We start from the raw sequence: 24,373 nt of genomic DNA on the forward strand, positions 1-24,373 counted from the left end.
GGTACAGTCCTTTCTTCTCCCCAAAAGTAACAGTCCTGTCTTATATCCAAAAGGTACAGTCCCATCTTCTCCCCAAAAGTAACAGTCCTGTCTTCTCCCCAAAAGGTACAATACTGTCTTCTCCCCAAAAGTAACAGTACTGTCTTCTCTCCAAAAGGTACAGTCCTGTCTCCTCCCCAAAAGTAAGTCTTGTCTTCTCCCCAAAAGTTGCAGTCCTGTCTTCTCTCCAAAAAGTACAGTCCTGTCTTCTCCCCGAAAGTAACAGTCCTATCTCCTCTCCAAAAGTAACAGTCCTGTCTTCTCCCGAAAAGTAACAGTCCTGTCTTCTCCCCAGAAGTAACAGTCCTGTCTTCTCCCAAAAAGGTGCGGTCCTGTTTTCTCTCCAAAAGGTACAGTCCTGTTTTCTCCCCAAAAGTAACAGTCCTGTCTTTACCCCAAAAGTAACAGTCCTATCTCCTCTCCAAAAGGTACAGTCCTGTCTTCTCCCCAAAAGTAACAGCCCTGTCTTTTCCCCAAACGGTACAGTCCTGTCTTCTCCCTAAAAGTAACGGTCCTGTCTTCTCCCAAAAGTTGCAGTCCTCTCTTCTCTCCAAAAGGTACAGCCCTGTCTTCTCCCCAAAAGTAACAGTCCTGTTTTCTCTCCAAAAGTAACAGTCCTGTCTTCTCCCCAAAAGTTACAGCCCTGTCTTCTCCCCAAAAGTAACAGTCCTGTCTTCTCCCCAAAAGTTGCAGTCCTGTCTTCTCTCCAAAAGGTACAGTCCTGTCTTCTCCCCAAAAGTAACAGTCCTCTCTTCTCTCCAAAAGGTACAGTCCTGTCTTCTCCCCAAAAGTAACAGTCCTCTCTTCTCTCCAAAAGGTACAGTCCTGTCTTCTCCCCAAAAGTAACAGTCCTCTCTTCTCTCCAAAAGGTACAGTCCTGTCTTCTCCCCAAAAGTAACAGTCCTCTCTTCTCTCCAAAAGGTACAGTCCTGTCTTCTCCCCAAAAGTAACAGTCCTCTCTTCTCTCCAAAAGGTACAGTCCTGTCTTCTCCCCAAAAGTAACAGTCCTCTCTTCTCTCCCAAAAGGTACAGTCCTGTCTTCTCCCCAAAAGTAACAGTCCTCTCTTCTCTCCAAAAGGTACAGTCCTGTCTTCTCCCCAAATGTAACAGTCCTCTCTTCTCTCCAAAAGGTACAGTCCTGTCTTCTCCCCAAAAGTAACAGTCCTCTCTTCTCTCCAAAAGGTACAGTCCTGTCTTCTCCCCAAAAGTAACAGTCCTCTCTTCTCTCCAAAAGGTACAGTCCCATCTTCTACCAAAAAAGTTACAGTCCTGTCTCCCTGAAATCTATTTAATGACGTTTTGCCAATCACAAGATCCACCTTTGGCCAATTCTTTTTTTCAGTAAAAAAAAAAAAACCTGTTTGTTCGCGCAATCCTGTGTGTAAGAACATAAACTGGAACAGACAACATAACGTCCTTGACGCGGGTCATAAAGTGATACGGACAGCACAGCAGAAAGCTACAACTGCAGTGGAAGGAACAGAATATATCCAAAAATTTAAGCAGAATGTCCCTCAAAGCAGTGAAATTAATTATCTCGACCCCACTCGCTCAATCGTACAACAGTTTGCTGGTGGACTCTCATGGGAGTCCGCACGTAGGGGCAAGGGGGGCACCCCCGCCAGGAAATCCTGGAAAACATGGCTGAGATTTATTATGTCAGATGAACGAGATTCCGGGTTACGTATGCTCAGCATACGTCGTGATTAAATCAGTTTGAACAAAATAGATTGCATGGAAAAGGTAGTTGGAAAGTTTGGTACATATTGACAACAGAAGATTACAGTTCCTTTTCAAATGAACAATGACTAACTTGAAAAAAAACTATTACATTTAATATCATCTCTTTGTTTTTCTTCCATTCTATAGTATATTCTTTAAGTGAATTAAAGTATCCTTATTTTACTGTATCATATTTGCGTGCAGTATATAACTGCGTTATTCTTTCAAGAAATGATTGATTTCAGTTGAGCAGTATATGGAACTATTGAAAACAAAAAGTCAATGTAACTTTCTGTATTTTTATATATATATATATATATATATATATATATATATATATATATATATATATATATATATATATATATATACATACATATATATATATATATATATATATATATATATATATATATATATATATATATATATATACATATATATATATATATATATATATATATATATATATATATATATATATATATATATATATATATATATACTGTATATATAATTGCTTTAATCATTAAAGAAATGCAGGCGCTGATACTGTTTCTGGAATTAACCTGCTAGTTCAAAGGGTCAAAAGTGTTTGTCTGCTTGATACCGGAAACTATCCATGCATGTAATTTATTAAGATTTGCTCTCCCCTTGGAATAAATGCTGCGGGCTCCCATGTCGGCTCTGGAGAGGAAGAGACCGACCCGTAAGTTATTACTATTATCATTCAGAAAATGAACACTCTGATATGACACCAAGAAAGAGAAACGTGACGCTTTGTGTTTGTTCTCGTTTTTTCTGGGATGGAAGGATTGACTTTAGTACGACAAACTGTCGTCGCATGCTCCATGGCTGTTGGAAATTTTACCTCAGACTCACTAGTTCCAAGTGGAGATGTTATTATACTTAAGATAGTCCGGCCTGAAAGTCAAAACCAACAAACATCAAAAGAAGGTCCAGCAAGATTTGCTTGGGTTTTTTCACAGTTTTATTACAAAACTAAACATTTTAAATGTAACAAGTACAGAACGAACGGACCACGAGGCCTACAGTAAAGTACATAATTCAAATGTAAGAGAAATTTAATTTAACACCAGAAAAACTTAACGTCGACCTAGAAAGGCTGCAAATATATATTTGCGTTACATCTGGATCATTAAGCAATACCTTGGATAAACCTTAACTACGTCAAGTCGCGGGTGATAAAAATACAAGGAGATTACATAAGTATACTGCTGTGCTGTCTACAGTGGTGGCCCCGATAGAAGACAGCGGAACGCACCTCTGCATGGTCCCTCGACACCTCTTATCGCTATTCAAATTATTTACATTGGATATTTTGTTCAAATTCAATCTTTATTTACTAAAAGGTGAGTTCCATTAGTACACGTGGTACTAGTTATGTAAACAATCGCGATGTCAAGAATTTTTCTTCAGTATTTTCACAAAAAGGGGAACCACTCTCGGCCGCCTGCTTGCTACTCCCCCTCGCTTATCCTGAACGTTGTGAAGGATTGTCGGGAAAAAAACGGACCCAATTCTTACACGACAATGGTCATCAGAGGGAGAGAAAATATACAAAATGCACCCCTTTTAAGTAAAGCAATCCGTGAGTAAGACGCAAGAGGCGTTTCTGATGTCAGATTACCGTTACAAGTGATAGAAAACACAGTCGTAAGTCTAACTATAGAAATCGAACAGTAAGACTCGACGTACAACAATGTGTCACCTGCGTAAGGAGTTTTGAAAGATTGCACGTCACCCGGGGTACTCAGTGCTCAGAGAAAGACGACAAAACCTTAAGATTTCCGGCGCCGGCTCTGCTATCATAGAATAACGAGGTCATCCCTCAGAATGAACGTTCAAAACCATTGGGTTTTCCTCCATCTTGTAGCTGACATACCTCGACCTGGTCACGTTCTAGATCGAAACTGAATTTCTCCGTTCTCTCAAATCCCTTCCTGACAGTTCCCCGTCAAGACACTGATCAGATTCCGTCTCGGTATTTGGACGGGGCTTAGATAGGACTAGGACTCCGGGAGAGAGAGAGAGAGATGGAATAGGACCAGGACTCCGGGAGAGAGAGAGCGATGGAATAGGAATAGGACTGAGATAGAGAGAGAGATGGAATAGGACTAGGACTTCGGGTAGGGTTCCCACCTCGAGCTCAGTAAAATACAGAACATAGTTGTATAAGGAGGAAAAGTTATGGCGAGCGGAGCGAACCATTTGCTGGGGAATTCTGAGGCTGTGCAGCTAACATGAGGGTTATAGGAAGATATGCACGTTTCATATTTGATGAGGACCGGAAGATCACTTCTCAAGTTGTCAGTTATCAGTGAAGTGACAAATCTAAGAAATTCAAAACTAAATGACATGCTGTGACATAGACAATGAAAATACACACACACACACACACACACACACACACACACACATATATATATATACGAGTATATACCATCAAGTTTATTTTATTCCTTCAGAACTATACAAAATAAAATGAAGGATTTATTTCCCCTGCCATTGACAAGTAACATCATACAAATTTTCAGTGAATCAGGGAAATAGACTATGGATATCGGTCATTCCCAGGTTTCCTAGTTTTCCATGAATATTTTGTGTTGCTCCTTGCTGCGGCAAAAAATCTTTTATCCTTTTTAATGGTTGTGAAAAAGTCAGCACAAATCTGTTCGAAATTGAGCGTTACAAGGAGTTCAGATTTAATGAGCTCAATGGAGCACGTACTCCAGGTGTCAGTCCACTTAATTGTTTTGCATAATTGAGAATGTAATTTTAAAATAATGATGTTCAGACAGTCAAGTACAGAACAAATGGCGTTCTGTATTGGTTCAATATAGAACGCAATACTCACTTTCCAATACAGAACGAATCTATATTTTACAGAACGGGTGTCAACACTAACTCCAGGGAGAGAGAGAGAGAGAGAGAGAGAGAGAGAGATGGAATAGGACTAGGACTCGGGGGAGAGAGAGAGATGGAATAGGACTAGGACTCGGGGGGGAGAGAGAGAGATGGAATAGGACTAGGACTCGGGGGGGAGAGAGAGAGAGATGGAATAGGACTAGGACTCGGGGAGAGAGAGAGGGGGGAATAGGACTAGGACTCCGGGCAGGGAAAGAGAGAGTGGTGGAATAGGACTAGGACTCCGGGGAAAGAGAGAGAGAGAGGGGGGGGGAGAATAGGACTAGGACTCCGGGAGAGAGAGAGAGAGAGACGTGATCATCCGCCGTCGTTCGTGATACACGTAAAAGATGGGATGTTTATCGCGTTTCTTGTGTGACATTGTTTGTTACCTCTTGTTTGTTGCCTTACAGTCGTGATCTCTTAATACACCCGAGTGGAAAGATGGCAGAGCAATGGAAAGATATTCCGTGTAACAGAGGGTGAAAAAAAAATGGGGAAGATAAACTATTTAAATTAAATTAAAATACGCATAAAGCTTTAGTTTCAACACTTGCTGAAGCGAAATTATCTGAGCCAGGAATCTCGACGCACGTATAACATCAGGCGCAGAATTTATAAAGTATTGAATAAACGTGACTTCATAAGACGGGGGCTTCTTTAGGACTAGTTTCCACGAAGATTCGTTGTTCTTTAATATAATTTAAGAAAAAAGAATAAAACAAGCGCTAAGATGAAAAAGTCACAGGGTAATGTTATTCCGCCTTTGCTGTTTGCCCTTCTCCTGGACTTTCTAATGAAGAAAGTGGTCGTAGATGTGAGAGAAAGCTTAGATTGGTCCTTTATTCCTCACACAGTTGGACTGTGGAACAGCCTCCCTGAGGATGTTGTGCAACTGGAACTTTAGAAGTTCAAGCAAAGATGCAATGCATCTCTACCCTAATACAGTCCCCCTTGTATTTTAATTTTTACATTTTTATTTGTTCATTTGTCAATTTATCTGTTTTTCTGTTAACTGATCTCCTTTTCCTGTGTTTCCCTTTACCTTCTGTTACTTCTTTCGAATGAACACCATATTCTTTGGAAGCTTGAATTTCAAGTCAGTGGCCCCTATGGTGGTCTTGTTCCATATGAATAGGTTTCACCTTCTCAATAATAATAATAATAATAATAATAATAATAATAATAATAATAATAATAATAATAATAATTGGAGCAATGACGGAAAGTTGCCAGTCATAGAATATGCAGACGACGCTGCTTTCATCAGCAAAGCACACAAGACCTACGAAGCTTGTCTAATAAATTGCATAGGTTTTTGGAGAGATGGGACTTTAATTCATTCTGAGAAAAGGATTGATTACTTTGAGTATTTAGGAACGGTAAAACGGAACACTACTACAACACAAACAAAAGGCATAACAATAAACAAAAAAACCTGAGCAAAAGGCGGGAAATATTACGGTCGCCGAATGGCGGGAACCAGGCCGCGGTAGTAGTTTTCAGTTTCACCTCGAGGACCGCTGTCTAGTACAAGTTCTCTCGAGTTGGATTTTAGTGAAAGAATAAAACGTGCAAATTGAACATTGGATAAAATTTGGAAATCAAATAGCTTGAAACTGTATTAGATCTGTAGCCTACCTTAATTCTTGGTATGATGAAGGCAGCAGCTGTCTTTAAAACGATTGTCACGGAATAATAACGTAACGATTATCAATAGCCATAGGCCTAGTTCATGTTAGACTAGACCACGCTGCTCCTCCCTGAAGTATTGTGGCAATGGAGCTAAACTGAATGAGACCCGACTCGTACTGTCCCTTCAGTCTTGATCAAAACTGAGTTAATTACAGTAATCCACAGGCCAAAAGACACCTTTGTTATTATTATTATTATTATTATTATTATTATTATTATTATTATTGAGATTTTATTTTTTCACTTTTCGTATATAGCATTCTGGACCAGACTTCTGTAACCACCTTATGAGGTCCTTAGCTGGAAATCAATTGTGTGCAATCTGTTTTTTAAATAGTTATCGTGTTTAATATTTTTACTGTTATTCTCAATATTATTACTGTCATTACCATTATTGTGAGTACTATTTTACTACTGCTTCAGCATATGTGTGAATATTACAGATTATCATTTTTATCATTTCATCTCGTGTATCTAGGTTGTGTGTGTAGTATTGTATTATCCCTTCTTTGTATATTACATGTACTGTATATGGCCCCGAGATGAAATAAAGATTATTATTATTATTATTATTATTATTATATCATTATCATTATTATTATATTATAACCACACGTCTCTGTCGTAACGAACTTTTCTTCTCGCTAGGTTACCGATTATACAGGGAGGCAACTTTTCCTTCGTGATTCCTGTGATAGCCTTGCTGACGACGAACTACGAGTCCTGCAGCTCCCTTCCTTTGGCCAACATGACGAGGGACGAGAGAGAAGAAATCTGGCTGGTCCGAGTGCGTGAAACCCAGGGATCCATTGCCCTGTCTGCTCTGGTTCAAATCTTCGTAGGGTTTACGGGTGAGGAATGCAGCGCCATTGTACTCTCCTTTCTCTTTCCGGGATTCGGTCGGTGGACACCATTCAGTTTCATTTATAGCTTCCTCTTCTCCCAGGGCATTTCTTGATTAATAACGACAAGTCGTCTGGAGAAATGGGACACGTTCGTCGTTCTGCAAGTGATGTTTGCTATTAAACACAAGAAAAAGAGTAAACAAAAAAGACTGGAGAATCGAAAAATACTAAGAGTAATCGTGCTCTGGCATCCTTGGCTGCATTCCCAAAAATGGGCCTACCCTCGATTTTTGTATACCAGTACACTTAAATCTATTAACTGTTATAGTCTTGTTTGAGCAGAAATAGAGCAGAAATATGTTTTAAGATCCAACACGTATTCATTAGGCCTATAAGGAAATTACTCTGGTTCCTGGTCCCTAAGTAAAGCGCTCTACAAACACATTGCGGGTACACGGCACCGTTCGTGTTAGACGCAGAGCTTTTTAATTGAAACAGTTTTACTTGATACCTTTTCTCTTTCATACAGTTATACATTATTTAAACTGACACTTGTTATTTACAATTTTAATCGTCTTAAGCTTTACTTTAATTTATAGTACATCAGGCCGTTTATTTTAATCTTTGAACATTATTCTTTTCTGGAGCAAGAAACCCAAAAAGTTAATGTTACTAAACTAATTTTTACCGAGTATTACCAATTAATTTCTATTTTACTTTTAACGCCCCCCCCCCCTCCTCATTTTTCCTTGTACTACGGCGTTGTCATGTTATTGGATTTGACAACCAGCGCTTCCTAGGTTAAAATTCATGTTTAGGGCTAGTCTTATGTAACGCAAATCCTCATTAGTTACTTCTTGTTCTTCTCTTCCAGGTCTCATAGGATTACTGCTGGCCTGGATAACTCCTCTGACAATTATACCGACAGTGGCATTAGTAGGTCTGTCCCTAGCTGAAGTCGCTTCTTCACAAGGATCTGGCCACTGGGGTATCTATTTCCTGTGAGTATAAAAAAAAATGCGCCGAAGTTTCTTCTGCGCAATCGAGTTTTCTGCACAGCCGCTACAGCGTATAATCAAGGCCACCGAAAATAGATCTATCTTTCGGTGGTCTTGGTATAACGCTGTATGAGCCGCGATCCATGAAACTTTAACCACGGCCCGGTGGTGGCCTATCCTATATCGTTGCCAGAAGCAAGATTATGGCTAACTTTAATCTTAAATCAAATTAAAACTACTGAGGCTAGAGGGCTGCAATTTGGTATGTTTGATGATTGGAGGGTGGATGATCAACATACCAATTTGCAGCCCTCTAGCCTCAGTAGTTTTTAAGATCTGAGGGCGGACAGAAAAAATGCAGACAGAATAAAGTGCGGACGGACAGAAAAAGCCGGCACAACAATTTTCTTTTACAGAAAACTAAAATTAACATTTCCTAAAGCTCTCCAAGGAAAGGTGACTTGTGACATTAGTACAGGTTGTTTGCAGCGTACCTTTGGTCCCTTTGTGTTTATTAAATAGACCGTTATCTATCAGGAAAGGCTTTGAGTTTGTTAAATAATAGCTTTGGGGTTTGTTAAATTGACTGATATCAACAAATAAACCTTTGGGTTTGTTAAATAGACCGATATCTACAAAGAAAGCCTTTGGGTTTATTATATAAACCGATATCTCCAAATAGAAAATATTTTGTGTTCGTTCAATGGACTGATATCTACAAAAAGAAAGCCTTTGAGTTTGTTAAATAAACCGATATCTATAAAGAAAGCCTTTGAGTTTGTTAAGTAAACTAATATCCATAAAGAAAGACTGATTTTGTTAAATTGACGATATCTGTAAAGAAAGCCTTAGGGTTTGTTAAATAGACCGATTTCTACAAAGGAAGCCTTTGTGGTTGTTAAATAGACCGATATCTATGAAGAAAGCCTTAGGGTTTGTTAAATAAACCGATATCTGTAAAGAAAGCCTTTGAGTTTGTTGAACAGACTGGTATCCATAAAGAAAGACCGGTTTTGTTATTTAGACCGATATCTGCAAAGAAAGATTTCGTGTTCGTTCAATAGACCGTTATCTATATATAAAAAAAAAAAACTTTCATTGTTTTCATTTCCAAATCTTGGAATCTGTATTTCCTCAGGACAGTCGTCATGTCAATCATATTCTCTCAACACATGAAGGAGATCACCGTCTCCGTGCCAGTCTACAAGTGGGGACAGGGATTCTCTTTCTACCCGTGTCAGCCTTTCAAAACATTACCGGTAAGAGATGCAGACTGTTGTGTCGCCATTTTTATTTGTCATTAATCAGTCAAGTGATGTAGATTGGTTTAATGAACTGAAGTTAGTCATTTTTATAACCGGTGGATTCATATACACAGAGTCTACTATTATAGTCACTTTTGTTTTTACCAGATACGTATGTAATTGTCATAACCACAATTCCCTCTTTAACGTAATGAGTTCTTCACCCACTTTTTGGGATACGCTTGTCACTACAAAACCTTAGACCCAAAAGAAGAACCAGATGAAGACATTCTGAAATCTGTAGCGGAATTCGAACCCGCTTCGGTATATCAGAACGAGGTCAGGTGGGTAAACGTTACCTCTTTCTGGCATACAGAATGCGGGTTCAAACCCTGCTACGGACTTCAGAGTTTCTTCATCTGGTTCTTCTTTTGGGTCTAAGGCTTTGCAGTGACAAACGTATCCCAAAAAGTGGGTGGAGAAATCAAGATGTTACGAATTCATGCTGACAGGATTACAGGTTCATTCTTCTTTTTATTAAACCTAATCCCAAGTTCCCCGTAGGGGGGTAGTGCCGTCAGTGCACCTCACGTGGTGCACTGTAGAATTTACTTAAGGGTCTTTGCAGCGTCTATTCGGCCCCTAGCTGCAACCTCTTTCATTCCTTTTACTGTACCTCCGTTCATATTCTCTTTCTTCCATCTGACTTTCCACCCTCTCCAACAACTGTTTCGCAACGCAACTGCGAGGTTTTCCTCCTGTTTCATCTTTAAAACCTCTTACTCTCAGTTTTCCTTTCAGCGCCGAATGACCTCGTGATTGTCCTGACGTTATGTCTCTCTTGACTCCAAACAGCTCCTCCTCTCGATATTCATCTCTTGGAGTCTGTGCGCCCTGTTGTCTGCCTTCAACCTCTTCCCCGTGGGGTCGCCTGCTAGAACAGACAGGACTTACACCATGGTCAGCGAGGCGCCTTGGGTTTCATTCCCTTATCCAGGCAAGAAAAAAAGAAACAGTCGTAACAGTAGCACGTAAATAGTGTCAACAGACGTGAGACTTGTTTTCCTAAACTGTACAGGAAAACTTTTTTTCTTCGTTTTCCATTATTATTATTATTATTATTATTATTATTATTATTATTATTATTATTATTATTATTATTATTATTATTATTATTATTATTATTATTATTATTAAAAAGGTTGGCGCATAATACAGCCATCCTTTATAATAAGACTTGTTTAAGAGAGGATCTATTCCCTTCGTATATTATTATTATTATTATTATTATTATTATTATTATTATTATTATTATTATTATTATTATTATTATTATTATTATTCAGAAGATGAACCCTATTCATATGGAACATGCCCATCACAGGGGCCATTGACTTGGAATTCAATCTTCCAAAGGATATATTATTAATCAGAAGATGAACCCTATTCATAGGGGCCATTGACTTGAAATTCAAGCTTCCAAAAAATATGGTGTGACCTTGTCTGACGCATTTTATAGTAAAAAAAAATGTTAAACAAGTCGCCTTATCTGTCATGTTTACGACACAATCCACTGATACTATAAAGACTTTGATATCTTGGGTTCAATTTCAGTACTTGCGGTCACCTGTCATAAATTATTTTTTCATCGTAGCTCTGTTCTGATAAGAACACAAACGTATCAGAGAGCGCATTACAATTTTCTGTTTGTCACCAAATTGATTGATTGAATTGTGGCTATTAAGACTGGCGTCAAAACGTCTAGGTTATTGACGCCTGTTACCAAAATGTCATGAAACTGCGCTCGTGTGAATTACGATTTCTGGCTAAAATTTCTGTCGTATTTTGATTGCGTGGAGGTCAGTCGTTATTCTCAGGTGTCCCGTGGGCGGGGGTTGGGGGGCGGTGTTAATGCCGTCAGTGCAACTGTAGGCATTACTTAAGGTTCTTTGCAGAGTCCCTTCGGCCCCTAGCTGCAACTCCTTTCAGTCCTTTTACTGTATCTCCGTTCATATTCTCTTTCTTCCATCTTACTTCCCACCCTCTCCTAACAATTGATTCATAGTGTAACTGCGATGTTTTCCTCTTGTTACACCTTTCAAACCTTTTCACTCTCAATTTCAGTTTCAGCGTTGAATGATCTCATAGGCGCCAGCGCTTGGCCTCTGGCCTAATTCTGTATTCTGCTCTATATTCTGTTATTCCCAGGTCAAGGTCGTGCCATTGCAGAGCACTTACCGATAAAATAAGAAAGTTTTGTAATTCTAATAAGACTAATTGACAGCTCTGACTTAATGTTATAGCTATCAGTGTGCAGGGATGCTGGCGTGCTTTGTAATTAATATTTTAATATTTTACTTACATTTTATTTATTTATTTATTTATTGGTTAATTTATCTGCTTCTCTAATAGCTGATCTCTTTCTGTGTTTCCCATTAACTCCTGCTACTTCTCTCGAATGATCGCCATATTCTTTGGGATCTTCAATTTCAAGTCAGTGGCCCCTGGGCGGGGGCCGCTTATTCCATATAAATAGGGTTCATCTTCTGAATAATAATAATAATAATAATAATAATAATAATAATAATAATAATAATAATAATAATAATAATAATAAAAAACGAAAGAAAGAAGAAATATCAGTCTCAAGATAATTTCCCTCCTTACATCCTTTGCATGAAGTACTCTGCATAAAGCGTTTTTTGAACAGGATTAAAACAGATCTATAAATCCAAAGTTCTCTTTCAGTTGCTTTTCAGACCTTGAAAAGTAACTGAAAAGATCCCAAACATGTATTACCATTCCGTAGGGAGTTAATGTCGTCAGTGCACCTCATGCGGCGCACTGTAGGCATTACTTCAGGTTCTTTGCAGCGTCCCTTCCTTAGGCCCCTAGTTGCAACCCCTTTCATTCCTTCTACGGTACCTTCATTCATAATTTCTCTCTTCCGTCTAACTTCCCCCCCCCCCCTCTCATAACAATTGTTTCATGGTGTAACTGTGAGGTTTTCATCCTGTTACACCTTCCAAACCTTTTTACTCTCAATGTCAGTTTCAGCACTGAATGACCTCATAGGTGCCAGCGCTTGGCCTTTGGCCTAAATTCTATATTCTATTCTATTCTAACATGCATTCCCTGTTTTTTGTTTTTTCAGGGCAGTGGGGAGTGCCCACAGCCAGCGTAGCAGGAGCCATCGGCATGCTAGCAGCGGTATTCGCTTCAATTATCGAGAGCGTCGGAGATTATTACGCATGCGCAAGAGTAATAGGTAAGTTCTGTTACGCATACGCAAGAATAGTGGGTGAGTTCTGCTACGCATGCGCAAGAATAGTAAGTAAGCTCCTTCATTCACTGGAAGTTCCATTCATTGCTGAAACGTTTCTTCCCCGTAGGGACTTAGTGCCGTCAGTGCACCTCGTGCGGTGCGCTGTAGGCATTCCTTAAAGTTCTTTGCGGCGTCCCTGCTGCTGCAACCCCTTTCGTTCCTTTTGCTCCATTCCTGATGCGTTTCTTGACATTCAGTTTCTCGGTACTTCTCCATTCACCTTTATGCTTTTGCCATTCTAACATCTCTTCCCTTTTCACGTGTCCCCCGTAGTGTGGTAGTGCCGTCAATGCACCTCATGCGGTGTATTGTAAGCATCACCAGAAGTTGTTTGCAGCGTCCCTTCCTTTGGCCCCTACCTGCATTCACTTTTCTGCCTTTTGCTTGACCTCCATTCCCGCTTCCTTTCTTCCATCAGCTTCATCGCCCTCTTTTCACTGTCGTCATCGAATTTTCGTCAATCAGTCAGAAATCATCCTTTTAACTTATCGCCATTTTTCTCCGGTCCTTTTTGGCGCTTTTCCGGTGTCCCTGTTTTATCCGTCTCATTTGACCTTGCAATGTTAAGTTTCTTGAATTATCTGAATCATCACGCAGAAGTAATTCAGTTATTTGAGAGCGACAGCGTCTTTTGTTTTTGTTTTTTGTTATCTCGCAGGAGCTCTCTTGTTATTATTATTAATATTAATAAAGTTTAACCAAAACACTAAGCTGACTATCAGCTCTCATAGGGCTGGCCAGAAGGATTAGAATGAAATACCAGGTCTAGACCAGAGGCCAAGGGCTGGGACCAAATAGGTCATTCGGCGTGGTGACGAATGAATGAAAACGAAATTAAAAACTGCACAGAGGCACATGCTTTTACATTGGAACACACACACACTCACACATTAAATACATTTATTCATGCTTCCATACATACACGCTCTAAATAAAAGGAATATTCGATTTCAGAATAAGTTAAGCAACATTTAAAATTTTTTTAACTCATTAAACACCCTAAGAGTTTTCGTATTTTCATTATTTACTTATTTGTTTTTTATGTAGGAGCTCCCATGCCCCCCGCCCATGCCATCAACAGGGGAATCGGAGTTGAGGGCATTGGCTGCATGCTAGCAGGTCTTTGGGGTACAACGAGTGGAACGACGTCTTACTCGGGCAACATTGGCATTCTGGGTATCACCAAAGTAAGTCTGAAACCTGTAGTACTACGTCAAGTTGAGAGCGACTGTTTGCCCCAGAACCCACTAAGACATTGTGACACATGAGGCTGTATATTCTAACAAAATAGCTGACTCTAATAAATAATGAGGTTACTGGTAGACTACCATTAAAAGAAAGTTAATACAAAAATGGAAACTCTTAATGGAAAGACTAAAGATGGTCAAATGCTCTGATGTATCGACGAGCCAGTAGCGGGTCCTGCCTGCGATGAGCCCGTGTGACGTCAGTGGCCCGACCTGTCTCAATGGGTCCTGGTTTGCTTTAACTACAAAGTCTAAATGTTATAAATGATGGCTGGAAATATGGTTATGGAAGACTTTTGCACGCAAGCTTACTAACTGTACCGTGCACAGCATCGCCTGACGTTTAACGGGGCCTACGGGGGTAGTGCTGTCGGTGTACCTCACGCACAAGATCTAAAGACTATTGTCTTTAGATCTTGCTCACGCGGTGCGACATTGGCATTACGTTAGGGTTTTGCAGCGTACCTTGCTTGGGTCCCTAGCTGTAACCCCTTTCGTTCCTTTTGCTGTACCTCCATTCACACTTTCTTCCATCTTACTTTCCTCAACCCTCTCCTTGCAACTGTTTCACAGTGCAGCTGCAAAAGGTTTTCAACCTGTTACACCTTTCAAACCTTTCTACCCTCACTTTTCCTTTCAGCGCTCAACGAGCTCGTCATAGGTCCCAGTGCAAGCTTGGCATTAGGCCTAAAATGTATATCCCAGTTGTATTCCTTTTTAAAACCGATCCTGGCATCGCCAATACGTTCTCCACAGATCGGGAGCCGCCGCGTCATCCAGTACTCGGCCATCATGATGATGATCTGCGGGGTCTTCGGCAAAATCGGGGCCTTCTTCGTCACCATACCCGAGCCCATCATCGCTGCGGTGTTCACCATCAAGTTCTCCATGATCACAGCCGTCGGACTGTCTTCTGCCCAGTTTATCGACCTATCCTCGTCCAGGAATCTCTTCGTGCTGGGGTTCTCCATCTTCTTCGGCCTCTCCTTTCCGAAGGTGAGAAGCAAATAGATACACTTACGCAGAGGTAAGACGGGATAGCAGCCTGTGACAGATGCACAGCAGAGCAAAGAGAGAGAAACACTACTGTGCAAAAAACTTACAAAGTACAGCACAACACACTTACACAGAGGTAAGACGGCAAAGTAGGCTGTGACAGACGCACAACAGAACAGAGAGAAAGAACAACGAAACACTTTTTGTGCAAAAAACTTGCAAGGTACAGCCCAACAAGAGGCAACCCAGACCCGGTATGTATATAGGGGATAGCCTTCCGTAATGAATGGCATTGGCTGTGATATTATTATACATACCTTTTCCACCCTGTTGATTACTAGACAAAAGTCATTCATCAGGGCTGATACGGTACTCGGGTAGTGTTACAAAATAATGCTTACAGATAACTACAAACGGGAATTACAATATATTAAGTAGAAATTACCCATTAAATGATTGCTTTACAAGACTGATCTTAAATATTATAAAGTATGCAACTTTCATATATACTGTACATTTTAAGAAAATAATTTCTGTATCTCTGTATCCTGTATATGAGTATTTTAGCTTTCAAAAGTATATACTTTTGCAAATATGTTCATTAGGTGACATTTGCTCAAGATTATCGACTTTTTGAGAGAAATAATATCAAAATTGATGATTTATGACCATGGTAACCAGCTCTGTTCTGAGAAGATTTCTCAGAAATGTTGATCCCTAGCAGAAGGTCACCTGCTTTATATATCTGCCAAGATGGATCAAATTCAGTCCGTCCGTTACTGTGATGTCTTGCCAATTGCAGGTACATATTTGAATAATACTCTGAAGAAATTTTTTTTTTGTCTTTTTTTTTACAGGGAAGTTATCGTAAAGTGGAAAAAGTCAAATTCAACAGCTTTCGCAGAAACATATTAAAAGAAAATGCAATTGCTACCACATGAAAGTCTGACATTTTTGAGAAACCTTGCCTTGGTCGCACAATCTAGGTACTTTCCCAATTATCTTTTCTCCTTATCTTTGCAGTGGGCCATGGAGAACCCTTCTTTCATGCAGTCGGGGTATGCTCTTCTGGATCAAACGGTGTCTGTCCTCCTGCAGACGTCAATGTTCGTTGGTGGTTTAATCGGTTTGATTCTAGACAACACAGTCCCTGGTAAGTCATCACCTCTGCAGGAGTCCATCAATACAATAACAAAATAGAAATGCTTGAGATTCCAGTTTTTACTTTAAAAAAGCCATAGCTGCTCATTGTAGAGAACTGAACACAGTGGAAAGCTACGCAATTCTGGTGAAGGTAGTTCTGATGGAACTACAGTATTTTGGCTGCTTTACTTTGCCTTCAAGGGCAAATTCTTGGTTCGAACGAAAGAAATGAAACCTTCTTTAGGGAACAACGATGTAGTTTGTTTTGTTGTGAACACCAATATATCTTTTGTAGGCATTTATGAATGAAAAAGCTGATGCTGGTGAGAACTTTCACCTGAGAGTTCACTATGCTATATGACGTCCTTTGGTTTTTAGGCAAACATCTGCTTTCCATTACCTTGCTATTAAATCTCACCTGTGTTCAGCCAGTGATCCAAAAACCTGCTGATTAAGTTTGAATGAGGATGTGGGTATTTGATAACTTATAGCTAAGTCGATTTGTAGGTAGAAGATCACTTTGAGACTGAATATGTCAGCCAAAGGCAGTAAGACAAAGTCCTTATAAATCATTAAGTCTGTCAGCTGTGGGAAGGAGCTGTGTACACAGTTCTCTGAAAAGATACACTCAAAAATCAGTATTTACAAATAGCTCCAAAACGAGATTATCGTACACTGAACTTCTAGTTACCAGATATAATGACGTGAGCGCGACTCACAAAAGATCTTATATCGAAATTGGTTCAAAGTACTGTCAAAATCTTTCGCATTTAAAATTTTAAACAATGGAACCTCAACTAAAATAAACAATACGTGTGAAGTGAAATGACGCATTTCTTTTTTACGTTTATTAACAGTATATACCTGAATTCCCGTTAGTGTCCTAACGTACTATCAAAATCATTTACATTTAAAATTTTAAACGACGGAACTTGACCTAAAATATACAACACGTGTGAAGTGAAATGACGCAGTAGGCATCGAAGATGACGTACACAAATGGTACAAAAGCTACTTAGAAAATAGGAAGGTTACAGTGGTTATATCAAATGTGAAATCAGAAAAGAAAAGCCTAACAAAAGGAGTGCCCCAAGGCAGCGTTCTGGGTCCACTGCTATTTAGCATTTACACAGCTGAATTATCTAGAATTCTAAATAAGGCTACAAGTTTAAGTATAAACTGTATGCTGATGATATCCAGTTCTATTTTACTGTCGAAACCATGAAGACATCGTTAGTAAAATTGATACAATAATGAAAGATATCAAAAATGGATGCCGGCGAAGAAAATGAAACTTAATGAAGACAAAACTGAGTGTATGCTATTTGGATCTGGCAGTGCACTACGAAAATATGAACACTTCAAAAGAATAACTATTGGTTCGTCAACAATAAATATTGTAGCAGCAGTGAGGAACTTTGGAGTATTTATTAACAATAAATTGTCGATGAAGAACCATATATTGCATATTACAAAAACCTGTAACTATCATGTTAGAAACATTGCATTTATTAGAAAATACCTAAATAAAGATACTCTAAAAAGGGTAATTTGCAACCAAATACATTCGAGGCTTGACTACTGCAACGTTATATACTACGGTCTCTCTAACTACCTACCTACTAAGAAAATTGCAAGGAGTACAAAATAGAGCCCCCAGGACTACGTTCCCGTCCCAGAATAACCCCAGCACTAATTGAGCTACATTGGCTCCCAGTAAAAGCTAGAATAGAATATAAAATACTACTAACAGTCTTTAAAGCACTAAAATATAATGAACCAATATATCTGAGAAACTGCTTAAGCTTCTTCAGACCCGAAATGAATATTGTAATCAGACATGCAAGTGAAGCATATTGGCTATTTGAACCTAGAACAAATTGTACATTGCGCACCAAGATTATACAACAAAATACCGCCTGAACTGAAGAGCATACAAGAATGCAAATTGAAAAAGGAACTAAAGACTCTCCTATTCTGCTGGAGGAGCTACGATACCGACGAGAAAACACTGAAAGACAATTACAAATTATAAGAAACACCATATTTTGAAAACGTACAAGGGCCCGCCAGAGAGGGAATTATCCCTTTGGAGGGCTGTACATAAAACCAAACAAAGTGAAGTTTTATAACAATGTACCTGTATTCCAGTAATTAAGTTCACGAGATGTATAGATTTTTTTTTTTTTTTAAATGTCAACTCTCCTGTGCCATAGTCAGTATAAACAAATGAAACAAAAAAGTAATAATGAGATTAAATACTTATTCATTCCTAATATCTATGTGTTTCAGGCACGGACGAAGAGAGAGGTCTAGTGCAGTGGAAAAAGCAGCTGAATTTGGGAAGTGGACCCACCTCTGCAGACAGTACTTCTTGTTACGACTTGCCTTTTGGAATGGGTGCTATTCAAAAGTAAGGGAAACTATTTTCATTCCATCAGAAAATCGTGGGCATGTAGATGATGCCACTCATCAATGAATCTTCTTTGTTGTTACTTTTTGTTTATGAATGAACTGATGTAGTTGTTGATATGAAGACGTATTTCTTTTGTTTTCGCCTTTGCTTCACTAAAATATCTTCTATTCTGTTCAGTCTCCCCTTCGTTTTCTTCTTTATTTACTATTCTTCTCTTTCCCATTTACACTGTCGATGTGCCACATTTTCACGTGCAGTAAACGCCTCTATACCTTTTGGAGTACATGGAGTTATTTTTCCTTCCACAGGCTAACCTTAGCGAGATACCTACCGTTTCTTCCATCGTTCCAAGGCTTTGGCAGGAAGTATACAACTACAGAAGCAATGTGTTAAAAGGAATGGTATCACAAGAGACGGCAGTCCTTCAGAGCCTATTGATTTTATATGTATATGTGTGTGTATTATTCTAACGCAAGAACCAACTTCATTTATAACTGATTTCATATATCTCGCGTTGATGGGCATCCCGAATTTTGCTAGTGTCCTCTATCTGTAATTTCGCTCATGCGTGGCTACGCACAGACACACGCACATTGGTACAGTAGGGTAAAGATCACTTTCTTGATGGCATTCAGTAAAAACGTACCCGCCCCAACGTCACTTGTAGATACTCCACTCTCATATGTCACCCGTTGATAGCGCAAAGTCATGTTGTGTCGCTCTTGACTTCCTTCCTGTATCAGTGCGATGATGTTTATCAAATTTTTGAAGGATGACATATCACGTATCTATTCATTTTGAACCTTCCTTCACAGTCACACTAGAAACATTGCATTTTATTCATCTTCCGCATTTTCTCTCATCTATATCGAGTTTTTTTATATAAGAAATTTTACGAAAGAGTTGATGTTCTGTGTATGACAATAAAGCTTTATGAAATACGGCTAATGCGAGTTTCAGTGGCCTTTCATGACTGGAAGTATCTTCAGCTTGTCAACAAACAATGTGACGTTTTGAAGCGTGTCCCATATTATTAAACATCTTTCCTTGAAGATAAACTTAAGACACACAGCTTTAATCAACATAAGATTACAGACATCCCCTACCCCATCTTTATGTATACTCTTTACAATATGTCTTAGGACTTCACTCAATACCAAGTTAGCTCACTATCAACTGTGCACAAACTATAGAAATCGTGTACAATTCTAGAAACCAGTGACAGGATATATGGAACGGATAATTTTCGATAACTCTCGTAAAGAGAGAGAGAGAGAGAGAGAGAGAGAGAGAGAGAGAGAATGCGCTGTTTAAGTAAATAAAGCATAAAAGATCATACTGACTAGTTATGATCTGTATTCAACCTTTTAAACATCAACACCTGCTGTAAGTGTTGACTCATGGAACGGCTGACAATAAGTCTGAATAATTCAATAGTTATAATGTTACCATTTTAAAATAAAGTTTTTATGTAATACGAAGCTATCTCAAGTGGTTGTTTACAAATTTTCAACGTCCAAAATAGAAAAAACGTGGCCTACAAACCGCACCCTATTTGGTAACCCGGTGTCAATAACCCTTAAAAGAATGAGTTGTATAAGCTCCGACAACAGAAGAAAAAGCCGGAAGAAGAAGATGAACCAACCTGACGTCATGAATGTAAACAAACGTTTGTAATGACTCTTCCAAGTCTTGTCGGTATTTAAGTTACTCATTGTTTGGTCCCGAATTGGAGTTTTGTTGAAAATGTGGAATCTGAAAGAGATGGAGACCAATTTTATATTAAATAAGCAGCAGCGTGGCGTCTTGTGTAACGAAGCGACTTCGGTTACCTAACTTCGCTTACGAAAGCATCGCTATTCGCGCATGTAGGCAGTCGTGCGGCCGCTCTCCTCTTGAAGAGCGTAAGGCAATCTTTGTGTTTTAAAGTTCTGTGACTAATTGTTCCTCTAAATTGCGTATACTAGCTTTTTGTCTTAAGGTTTTGTGGCTAATTGTTCCTCTAAATTGCATATACTTGCTCTGTGTTTTAAGGTTTTGTGGTTAATTGTTGTTTTAAACTACGCAGCCTATAGGCCTGCTTGCTCTGTCTTCAAGTTGTCTAATTGTTCCTCGAGGTATACTTACTTTGTGTTTTAAAGTTCTGTGGCTAATTATTCCTCTGAATTGCATATACTTACTTTGTGTCTTAAGGTTTTCTGGCTAATTGTTTTTGTAAACCGCGTATACTTGCTCTGTGTAAAGATTTTTTGGCTAGCTAGTTGTTCCTCTTAACTACGTATACTTGGGTAAGTATCTCGAAATTTTATTTTTATTAGTGATCAGTGTGAAATTTCCTGCAACATAGCCTAACCTCATAGGTGCTTATGTAGAATAGGCTTATGAAAGCTACTGTAGGCTTACTTGAAAATGGTAGCCCAAGATAGCCTGTGTAGCATAAGCCATTGTTGGCTAATTATTAGTAAGATGGTTTAATAAGACAGTACTGTCATAAAACTACATTTCTGTAACCTAGGGTACTTTAGTCTCCTTTTTTCCTTTAGGATAAAACAACTTAGACCCTTGCTAGGCTAGTTGTTGATTCACTTATTTTGTGGCAACTGTGGGTAAAGCCCATTTTTTCGAATTGGAAGGGAATATAGCTAAGTAGGGATATTTATTGAAGGAGTGGACCATTGATGTGGACATTATGTATAACTGTTTTTGCATTAAGTATGTATTTAATCTGTTTTGTAATCCAAGATCAGTGTTAAATGATTAAACTGCATCAAACCCAGTTATGTGTTCACAAACATTTATATAAAAATCTGAGTGATTAATGTCCAATCTGAATACAGTATATATTAGGCCTAACAACAAATTTTGTATCTGTGGTTACTTAATTATGCCTCAAAACTTAATAGTCATAAATGTTTACAAGTATAGTGATGCAATACTTATCCCACACTTCTGGACTGTGAGTAAAGTGTTTTATATATATATATATATATATATACATACGTATACATATATAGACACGTGTGTGTATATTTCACAATTAATTATTAATTATTATACTGTGTATTTAGTTCTGTAGCTCCTGTATATACTTTACAATGAAGTTTGAATCCCCACTATGAGTGACAATAGCGTACTTCTTGTTAATGTTGACAGTAGGGCTTATTATTTGTAGTACACCTATTCCTGATTGGGTATTTTTTACCAGATCTTATGTTTGCTGTCTCCTTCTTTCTCTTTGATGTGCATATAAAATTCATGAGACAAAAAAACTGCAAGGGCATTAATGAAAGAAAATACTCTCATGCAAAAGAGGCTATTGCCATATACCCACTGGTCAAATTTAGGTGAGTTACGCAACAGAACATCCTTAATTTGATAGTATGTTTGTAAAGGTAAATGTGACTTCCTGTTTCCCGTTTTAAACAGTGGTGGATGGTAAAGCATTATCTCTGGAGTCTAATTTTTTGTTATATTGCTGCATTCTGAGCTGTCCTTCCCTCGCATATGTCAGAACTCTGGCACTGGGTCCTGTCAGCCTTGTCATCACATGTAATGCTGCACAGGTAGTAGTTACAGGAGCCATCCTTCGCCTGCTTACATAAATGGCCAGGAAGCTGTTACATTCTAGTGGGAAGAACAGCATCAGTTATGTGTGTTAGGCATTCCCACCCAAAGAGTGAGTCTCCATGTAAAAGAGGAAGTTCTGGGAACAAACTGAAAATTTAGCATAATTTACATTTTTCCTAGATAATCAAGAGGTTTTTTCTTATAATCCCACCTGTAACCACCCCTGCAATTTGTCCTTTTTGCCAAAGATAACAGTGACTCCAACATGTGAGTATGTGGTTGGGTCTCCCACCTCCTCTCTCACAGGCTGATAGTCAAGTCTTATTACCAAGTTATTATCTAAGGTTTATATGTATAAAAGACTTAAGGTTTTTATACCTTGAAAAAGTATAGATTATCCAAAAATTGCATTTATATAATGCCAAACACTTCTTAGAAACAGTTTTTTCCATGTAAGGAGAGAGTATCCTATACAAATACAAGGTGCTGTATTCCTGTAGGAACAAATCACAAATTAGGAAGGTAACTGTATTTTGTATTTTTCCTAGTTATACAGACCCAAGCATTAGTACTTAATTCCCACATTTAACTACTCCACTACCCCACATTGTCTCTAGCCAAAGGAAAAGTGCAGGTAACAGGTGAGTGAACCCAACTACCTGTAAATACAGACACCACACTACTTACAAACGAGTCACATTCCAGACAGCCATTTGTATGTTGAATTGTTTGTACGTTGGTTACTGTACTCATCATGCCTGTTTAAGTATGGTATGATATAAAGTCAATACAGTACTGTAATTTTTTTCATCCGAAAGCACAATACACTGTACATACAGTATTGTATGCACAGAATAGGCACACAAAAGAAAATTTGAACTAACAGGTGGCAAAGGGGAGCTCTCTGAATACAGTTTTAACTTGCAATCCCTTCTGTGTTTTATCACTAAATGTTTGTAAGTGGGGTGGTGTCTGCAGTTAAATGCATTTTCACCAGCTTTCATTGACTGAACCAGCTGTCACCTAAGGATATCCATAAATAAATATATATACTTGAGTTTATGTACGTTGGAAAATACAGATTACAGTACTATACTGTATCTTTAAAATTTATATATGATGTTTTCAACTTGATTAGAGCTATCGAAATAGCAGTACTTTAAGTGCATAAGAATGCAATACCTGTATATGACTAGAAAATAAAACATGCTTATTATTAAAAAACAAAGAATTCTATTCCAACTCATTCAGAAAAAGTAGAGCATGTCAAATTGTAAGCGTTATCGTATAGCCTAAACGATATGAAATGTACCAACCTAATCGTAGCCCAAGTCTTATATCACGACACCCAGGTTACTTCACTCATATGCTATTCCAGATTGCAATTAAAACACTGCATTGCATTGTGTATATTGAGCTAAGACATAAACGATATAAACTTACTGTTAGTTCAAATGGTGCATTCAATATTCCTAGCTTGAATTAGAATGAGATTGGCATGAGCACAATCTCCACTTCGTAACCCTCTTCCAAACACACCTCAAGAAATTCTCCTTACATTTAGATATGCATATCTCCTAAAGAAATTTTCCTAAATGAACTTTAGGATGAAAGGGAATACTTAAGTTGACTTCGAGGCACTGACAACTATGGCTCCATTCCCTTTTCTCGAGTCCCTACTGGTTAAAACTACACTGCACCAAGGCTGTGACAAGACTGACTTTCACAGCCATCGCTGATGAATACCAGATGTTCAACTAACTACCAGACAAACAACAGATGCCGGTAGTTAAGCACGATTACACGTATATTTACAATTAAATACAGGAAACAGCCAAAACAATGCTTTTCATTACTTAATACAAACACAACAAAACATAATATCTTTCTTCTACACAATATGCATTTCCACTTTACATAAATTTAGAAAGAATACGTAAAACTATACCACAACTTGCAGAAAAGTACAATCTCTCTTGTCGAAGTTTCAACAAATGCCTTGCACCATTAGAAGAGAATTACAGTATATGCAACATAACCCATTGAGATTTTTAAAATTATATAAATAAATATAACTACTTAAGATTAGCATTATAAATTACAAATGCTGTGTAAAGAATTATGCTTTGGGAAATTAAGTCCTTACCTAATTTTTCCCAGGGCTGGACACCTACCCTACAAGTCGTATTGAAGACATAAATTAGATAG

At 38.5% G+C, this 24,373-nt stretch overlaps 2 protein-coding genes across 3 annotated transcripts in view; both read left to right on the forward strand.

Annotated features, from left to right (window-relative positions):
* The window catches only part of LOC136825265 (solute carrier family 23 member 2-like), a 61,659-nt gene extending 42,113 nt beyond the window's left edge, over positions 1 to 19,546 (forward strand). For both annotated transcript variants that reach the window (XM_067081322.1, XM_067081321.1), the window contains exons 4-13: positions 7,033 to 7,235; positions 8,104 to 8,230; positions 9,366 to 9,486; positions 10,327 to 10,468; positions 12,626 to 12,739; positions 13,844 to 13,983; positions 14,800 to 15,039; positions 16,063 to 16,192; positions 18,475 to 18,595; positions 18,907 to 19,546. In XM_067081322.1, coding sequence (XP_066937423.1) covers positions 7,033 to 7,235; positions 8,104 to 8,230; positions 9,366 to 9,486; positions 10,327 to 10,468; positions 12,626 to 12,739; positions 13,844 to 13,983; positions 14,800 to 15,039; positions 16,063 to 16,192; positions 18,475 to 18,595; positions 18,907 to 18,991 — 1,423 coding nt within the window. In that variant the 3' untranslated portion in view covers positions 18,992 to 19,546. The remainder of the gene's footprint in view (positions 1 to 7,032; positions 7,236 to 8,103; positions 8,231 to 9,365; positions 9,487 to 10,326; positions 10,469 to 12,625; positions 12,740 to 13,843; positions 13,984 to 14,799; positions 15,040 to 16,062; positions 16,193 to 18,474; positions 18,596 to 18,906) is intronic.
* An 821-nt stretch (positions 19,547 to 20,367) lies between these two features.
* LOC136825266 (cartilage acidic protein 1-like) overlaps positions 20,368 to 24,373 on the forward strand; it is a 78,827-nt gene continuing 74,821 nt past the window's right edge. The window contains exon 1 of the mRNA XM_067081323.1: positions 20,368 to 20,507. The gene's annotated coding sequence lies outside the window, so the exon portion shown is untranslated. The remainder of the gene's footprint in view (positions 20,508 to 24,373) is intronic.

Source organism: Macrobrachium rosenbergii, chromosome 37 (genome assembly GCF_040412425.1).
Source record: "Macrobrachium rosenbergii isolate ZJJX-2024 chromosome 37, ASM4041242v1, whole genome shotgun sequence".
NCBI lineage: Eukaryota > Metazoa > Arthropoda > Malacostraca > Decapoda > Palaemonidae > Macrobrachium > Macrobrachium rosenbergii.